Here is a 7,592-nt window from a genome sequence, read left to right on the forward strand (position 1 = left end):
CTAAAAATATATGTAATCCATTTTAAATTCAATTGATCTTGGTAATAAAAGTTGTGGATAGTATCTAAACCATAAAAGTTGTGTGAGTCAAATATAAAAAAAAACTGACTAAAAGTTTATTAAATAATACAAATTTGTATATTTAATTTAAATCTTCAATACTCTCTCACATCGAGAACTTCGTCCATTGGCACCAAAGCATCAAGCATATGAAACGAAGAAGGCTAAGAACATATCACAATTAAACCCAAATCTCAACTGGCATAAACTCTTAATGGCTTTGAAAACATATAACAGGGTAGTTGAAATTTCATCCATCTTGGCACATGAATTTAGCATTTTTCTTCAAGACATATTTTGTACTGTGCATTGTATTAGCACATATCACTTTATCAGCGAAAACATCCAACCAAGAAAGCGCAACTTTAAAAAAACATTACATGAAAATTCAATGTTAACACTAAAGAATCCCACTAAATTCTTTAGGGTTCAAGAATTGAAGTAATACAGCTAGAGTGATCGTTCAACAGCTATTGCTCTTGTTGAACAAAGACCCCACAAGCTAAAAATACACATAAATGTTACTCAGAAGCATAGAGAGTCTATCAACAATCAGCATTGCTTCTTTGTGATGATCATTTCAAACTCTAGGGAAATATATATAAAAGAAATAAATTCAGAAAAACTCACTATAACTTTAGTGGACATAACGTGCTGCTCCATTTACTGCAGAGACCATTTTGTGATGTTTCATTACAGCATCTTGATAACAAGACCATAACATTCTGGCTAGCAAGTCTATATGAAAATATGTCTAATATTATTTAAAATATTTGCAATTTTAACATACGAGTTAATCCTAAACAGATTTATAAACTAATCTTCGGATAGTATCTTCATCTGCTTCAAAAGGTGAAAAATGTGAATCATCAGAGTTATATTATATTCCAAATTCTTAAATGGTACAATTTTTAAGGATCACTTTCGCACTGTGCAGCACTCTACGACATTGGACTAACAATAAAACTTCAAATGCCAGTTACTAACCATAGATATCAAAATTGCTTAGATTTCCCTGACTGCAATGAGAGGCTTAGGAGGAGATAGAGATCTAACTTCAGGTGCAGAACTAGGGAAAAGTATGTTCAGCCTGTGCATTAGAATATCAGACCTGGATGGAATTTCGTTAAGAAGAAACTGCTGAACAATTGGCTTCTTAAACCACTCCATGACTGAATCTCCTGATGCCCTAAGAACCACTTTACTCACCTCAAAAGGAGATTCTACTGAGCTAAACATCTGTGCAATCACAATCTTCAAAGTTGCTCCGGTAACCAATTTTATCCGTCTTGGCACAATGCCATAATATAGCATGCGCTTTCTGAATCTATGAAGAGTATGCACTACTGCAATAAGAGCAGCTCCGACTGACAAGTTTCTAACATCAAGGGACCAAGCAATGTGCTGATCAAACACTATAGCCTTTGGGAAAAGTTTGTTCTCATAAGCAACCTTCCAAACACATCGAGCTCGATTTATCTGCCCCATAAGAACTAGGTAATTGAGAAGAACATTGACAAAGTACTTAGCAGCACCCTCCTCTAATTCATAATCAATACCTTGAAAGAATTCCCGAACAAAAGATAACACCGGCTGTCCCCTGTGTTCTGGGCCTGTGAAAAGTCCACACATAAAAGTGTGTGCCTTATGCTTTGTAGCACTGAGGATAGACATCAAATGCCTCTCATTTTTCTCTTCCTGACACCTAACAAGATGAGCTAAAATGGAGGTGTAGAGTATCAAATCAACTTTAGCAGCAGAGTTAACATATGTGTCCAGAAGAGGCTTGGCTGATTCATACAACCCACTCTTCATGCATGACTCAAACAACTGCCTGATAATAAAATTATTGGTTCTGATCCCAGATGAACCCATGAAACGCAACCACCTCAAAGCAAGATCAACCGAACCTTCCTTAATATACACCATCAAAACATCACTAGCTGTCACATCTACAGAATACCCCATGGTCTTCATTTCAAGTAGAATTTTGGCAGCCACATCCACCAGCTTTTTATTAGCCAGTAGAGTTAAAAGCACGGTATAAGTGCTTAGGCCAGGTCTTAAACCCGCATTAGTCATTGAATTGTACAGTTTCATGGCCGGATCAATTTGTCCAGCAGCAGCATGCATTTCCAAGAGACAAGAATATGTAGATGGGGTGGGTAGAAACCCTGCTTTTTCCATATCTAAAAACGTAGACATAGCAATGTCAAGCTTCCCTGATTTTGCATGGGATTCAATGACCAAAGTATACAAACCAAAGTTAGGCCTGAACCCTGCCATCCTCATCTCATCCCAAAGCCTTAGAGCAGTTTCTAACTTCCCAGACTTCACATAAGACTCAATCAGAGAAACAAATATGGTAGGGGGTGGCTTGTAGCCATAACCTCGCATCTCCATGTAAACCTTCATTGCACTGTCCAACCTGCCCGCCTTCCCCATAGAATCAACAAGAGACACAAAGACATTCAAACCAGGCCGAAAATCTCTCACTTTCATCTCTTGGAAGAGTTTGAAAGCAGCATCAAGACGCCCTGACTTTGCCAAGTTGGGGATCATCAATTCATATGTCGAACCATCCAACAAACAGCCAACTTTCTCCATGCTCTCGTACATTTCAAATGCCTTGTAAGGCAAACCCTTGTTCAAAAACAAAGTAATGAGCGAATTATACGTCTCCGTATCAACTTTACAACCAGCATCCACTATTTTCTTGAAGCAGCAAAACGACACCTCCAACTTCTCTGCCTTAGCCAAGTACCTAATCACCCTATTACACGCAGCAGACAAGGAAACCCCATCAGCCGAATCACCAACCATCTCATCAAACAACGACTGAATCCCCTCAAAATCCCTCTTTTGATTCAGCCCATCAAACAACATGACATAACAGTCATCACTTGTAGCATACCAAGCCTGCCTCTTGGCCCACCTAAACAAACTCAAACAAGCATCAGAATCACCAATAACTTTCATCGCTTGAGCAATGTGAGTCATGTTGGGCACAAACTGTAGTTTGTCCAATTGGGTCTCCAATTCCGGCCCCCACTTCCACCTCTTCACAACCTCAACAATTTTTGCTACAGCCAGAGCATTCACAAAGGGCTTCTTCACCTCACCCACCATCACATGATCATCAAGACCAGGCTCCACAGACCTCACACCCTTACCCTTGTAAATAACACCACCCGATTCATCTAAGTACTCAATTTCCTCAGTCCACTCCTTAGACCCACCACTGTCATGGCAGAAACATCTCATGCCTCTCATCCCCACAAGATTTGAGTCATTGCACAAACGTGGGGTGGGCGAAAATATCGATGAAGAGGCCAAAAACGTTAACTTTCGGGTAAAGGGTTGCGCAGAAATGGAAGAGTGAGCGCGGGAGAGAAGAGAGAATTCATGGGTGAGTTTGAAGAGATTGGTAGCAGAAGAAAGCAATTGGCGATTATAAATCATTGTCAATGTGAAGAAGCGAGAAATAAGGAACGAAATAAAGTGCTTACAGCATTTATGTTCTTGTTGTTTGGAGTTTGGGAGGTTCCATTCCACACCGCTTAAACCCTGAAATGCGTTTCCTAGTGTCAGCTACACTTCAATCGAAGGTGGTCTCTCTCTCCATTCTGAGTTTTAACTTAGATGTTTAAATTGGAAATTTTGTCACCTTAAATTTTTCATGGGTGATTTTTTTTAGTTTAATCCTGAAAACCCCTAATTGTAGTTTAACTTTTAATTTTATATTACTTATCTTGTTTTTTTAATCAATCTTAAATTTAACATATTTATTTAAGATACTAGCAAGAAATGATTTAATCAATTAAAATAAAGAATTAAGTTTTATAAAATTGTACACTTGATAAAACAAAATACAAATTTTGTAAAATATTAACTTAAAAAAGTCACATGTTAAAAATTAAAAAGTTATTATTAGATATAGAAAGATAGATAGATTAAACTTGTTAGAATGCACAAGTATGTAATCAGATGTATGTTATCCATTAAATTTATTGATTAAAAAGTAGATGACATTGATTCATTATCATATTGATTTATTGATTAAAAAAATGGAAAAAAAAGAAATTAAAATAACACTTATATCTATTGTTTAGAGATTACAATAATAAAGGTGTTCGATAACTTTTATTTTATATTTATTTTTTATTTTTAATTTGTTTGTTATTATTTTTTATTTGTATTTTAAGTTTAGTTTATATTTCTTTTATTATAAATAGAAGACCTTATATGTATATTCAACTTAAGGGAGATTAATCGTATACATAGTTTTCAATATATTCAACATGTTATCTAGAGTTTAAGATTATTTTGAAGAAAAAAGTTTTATTGCCTCTACCACTACACCTGTCAATATCGGCAACACCATCGTTTACCGCTGTCACTATCGAAGTTCCAGTTTCGACTTACTATTACACGGTTTTGATCGTGCCGTTCATATGACTATTGTGTCGTTAACGACACCTTCATCGCCTTTTGAAGTTATGGATCTGGTCCCTTTGCCATCATGCATGGTAGCTTGTCTTGTAGCGATTTAGAGCATCGATGTCATTATTTTTCCTCTTTCAAAATCATCGTGAGTGATCGCACGTCTGATTTCCTATCAGGTAGCTATTTAGAGCATCGAGATTGCTCTTTTTCCTTTTTCAGATGCCTTGATGGGAGAATCTTGTATTTTTAAGGTTTATCTCTCCTATTCATCAATGACTTCTTCCACTGTTGTCTTTTTTGACCTTCCTTCTCTCACCATTGCATTTGACTCGTCCATATATGTATGTTTTTTCTTCTGCGGCAAAGATGATTTTTTGTTAGTTTATTTATAGTTGTGGTGGCTCTTCAACAATGACTTTTTTATCCATTGGATGTTAACAATTTATTCTTCAACAACGATTTGCAATAAGAGATTTACATGGAGCAAACTTTAAGATTTGTTGCTTAGGAGGAGTCTTCTAGGTTGATATTTCGTCTTCTATGTTGTCTTCGTAAATCATTAACAATTTGGTGTCACTCAAGTTTAAAGGAGATATTTTCACTAAGATTTTATGAATTATATTAGTAACAAGCTTGGTACATACAATTCGTATGCACTAGCTTGAGGGGAATGTTACATATATTATTTTTATTTTATATTTATCTTTTATCTTTAGTTAGTTTATTATTATTTCTTATTTGTATTTTGGGCTTAGTCCATATTTCTTCTATTATAAATTAATGACCTTATGTGTATATTTAAAACAAGGAAGATTAATTTCATATATAGTTTTCACTGTATTCAACAAAAGGTATGATCTGAGTTGCGCATGATGGTTGTGGAAGACATCCAATATCGAATACTAAAAAAAATTATCCATACTTTATTTTGAAATACAAAATTAGAAAACATAATAAATAATTTAACTATAATTTATTAAATAATTATTAATATTAATAAAGAAACTTCTTAAGATTTCATTGTGAAATAAAATATCAATGGATAATTGAATGATAATATTATGGTTATTATTTTCATATTCATTAAGCTTTCAAGTTTCTATAAAAAGTAAGCAACAAAATTACCTAGGTTGTTTAGAAAGATACATGGTGTGTTTATTTGGAAGGATGAATTTAAAAGAGAAGGAGTGGATAAATTTGAGAGAATTTGAGAATAAATGGAGTGTTGTTTTTTCAAAGAGATTTAGAGGTGAGTGAGAGTGGATTTGAAAGTAAAGTTTGTAAAATTTAATGTAGGATTTGATCGATGTGACAGATAAAAAAACGTATTAATTGATAAAAAATAAAGATTACTAAAATGTTCTTAGTGGTAAAAGTAATATAAAATAATATTTATTAATAATATATTTAATGGTAAAAATTATTATAAGGAGGAAAAAAATCAAAATTATTTTTTAAAATAAAATAAATTTAGTAAGTAAAGTCAAATAATTATGTTTAAGATATAATTTTTTGAGAATACAATTTACTACCCAGTGGTATACTTTTTTTATTATTGAAGTCAAATTGTATATTCATGATGAATAAATAATGAAGTGAAGTTACAATATTACACGACAAAAAATGTTGACACATAATAAGGTACAACTATATTTATCTTAAATCATAATGAAGTTCATTCGTTTAGGTATGTAAGCAACTTATTCAAATGATATTGTGTCGCCATCCCTATCAGACATCATGTATGAGATGAGTGTGAAGAGAGAATTTTGAAACATTATCTGAATAAGTTATCATCTTGAATGTTCATTGTCCTTAATAAGTTACCAATTTCTTCTGAGGTGGTAAGATTAAATGAATGAGTTCCAGCAATATCATTGGTTGTGGTTGTTAGCAGTGCATTTTAATGCTCCATGACTCCTAGTTGTCAATGAATAATGACACACAGTCTTCTTGTTTCAATATTTGCTTTCTCCATTTCGTCAATTATTCGAGAACCCATTTGATTTAAAGTTCAATAAGGTGACTTTGACAATAAAACAAGTATGACAAATTTTGTGAAATAAAATAGAAATGACATTGATGTAATGTAAAAAATCAAAGACATAAGTTCGTATAATATAATAAAGTAAATTCATAAGCTGATGTAATACAATCATCCAATATGATACAACTTAATCATCTAATTTGTGCATAATTAAGTTAACACTAAAATTGATGTTTGTGAATTGTCGATTCATGTTTAGAGATAAGTTAGCCATGTTATCTTCAATTCGCTGAACAGACCTTTGTATTTGGTTCATACCTTGCATTCTTTTTTGCAAGTCTTGTACCCCCTCTCACATTTGAGTCGTCATGTTCAGGACTTTGATCTTGTGGTTGTCCTTCATCTTCATTAACATGAAGGTCGTACTGTCAAACACCGTTGACATTGACAATATTCAACTTCTTCAAAGAATTGGTAGAAAAATGTTGTCTGGACCCAATCTAAGTGATGACATTGCGTCAAGATGTACTCCACTGTATTGTATGATTTGGGTGATCAATATATCATATGGTAAATATATGTTACCGACCTTACATTTAAGTATATGTTGCATGATATTATGAGGTCAATTGATAAATATATTATTTTTGTTTGGTACAAATTCTCTAACACTATTTGATGCACTCAAATACATCATCAATATATTTGAAGCAAATCTAACAATGCATAACATTGTTAATATTGTTATTGATGTGTGCATTTGTAATTAAACGGTATAAGAGTGCTACTATATTGAAGTTGACACTCATGACATCATAAACTATATCTTCACTTTTCAAATATGAATCATATAATTTTTCTTCCATTTATATTTACTTAAACAAATATAATTACCAATTTTAGATAAATAAAACATGTTCATATTCGTTACAAAATTTAATACATGTGACAATTTCATGAAAATTTTTAATTATTATCATAACAATGTCATACATAATTCTAATTCAAAACAAGCTTTCAATTAAATCATACGTATTAATATAAATTCATACTATATTAAACTTACAATTATTTGAATTAAATCATAATAATATAAATG

General features: G+C 32.8%; 1 protein-coding gene across 1 annotated transcript; it reads right to left on the minus strand.

Moving 5' to 3' along the window:
- Positions 1-867: 867 nt before the first annotated feature.
- Positions 868-3,676, minus strand: LOC108343751 (pentatricopeptide repeat-containing protein At1g79490, mitochondrial). Its single transcript, XM_017582117.2, has one exon. It carries the CDS (start codon positions 3,520-3,522, stop codon positions 1,066-1,068), a length of 2,457 nt encoding a protein of 818 aa, XP_017437606.1. The 5' UTR covers positions 3,523-3,676; the 3' UTR covers positions 868-1,065.
- Between the last annotated feature and the right edge of the window lie 3,916 nt (positions 3,677-7,592).

This window comes from Vigna angularis, chromosome 8 (assembly GCF_016808095.1).
Source record: "Vigna angularis cultivar LongXiaoDou No.4 chromosome 8, ASM1680809v1, whole genome shotgun sequence".
Lineage (NCBI taxonomy): Eukaryota > Viridiplantae > Streptophyta > Magnoliopsida > Fabales > Fabaceae > Vigna > Vigna angularis.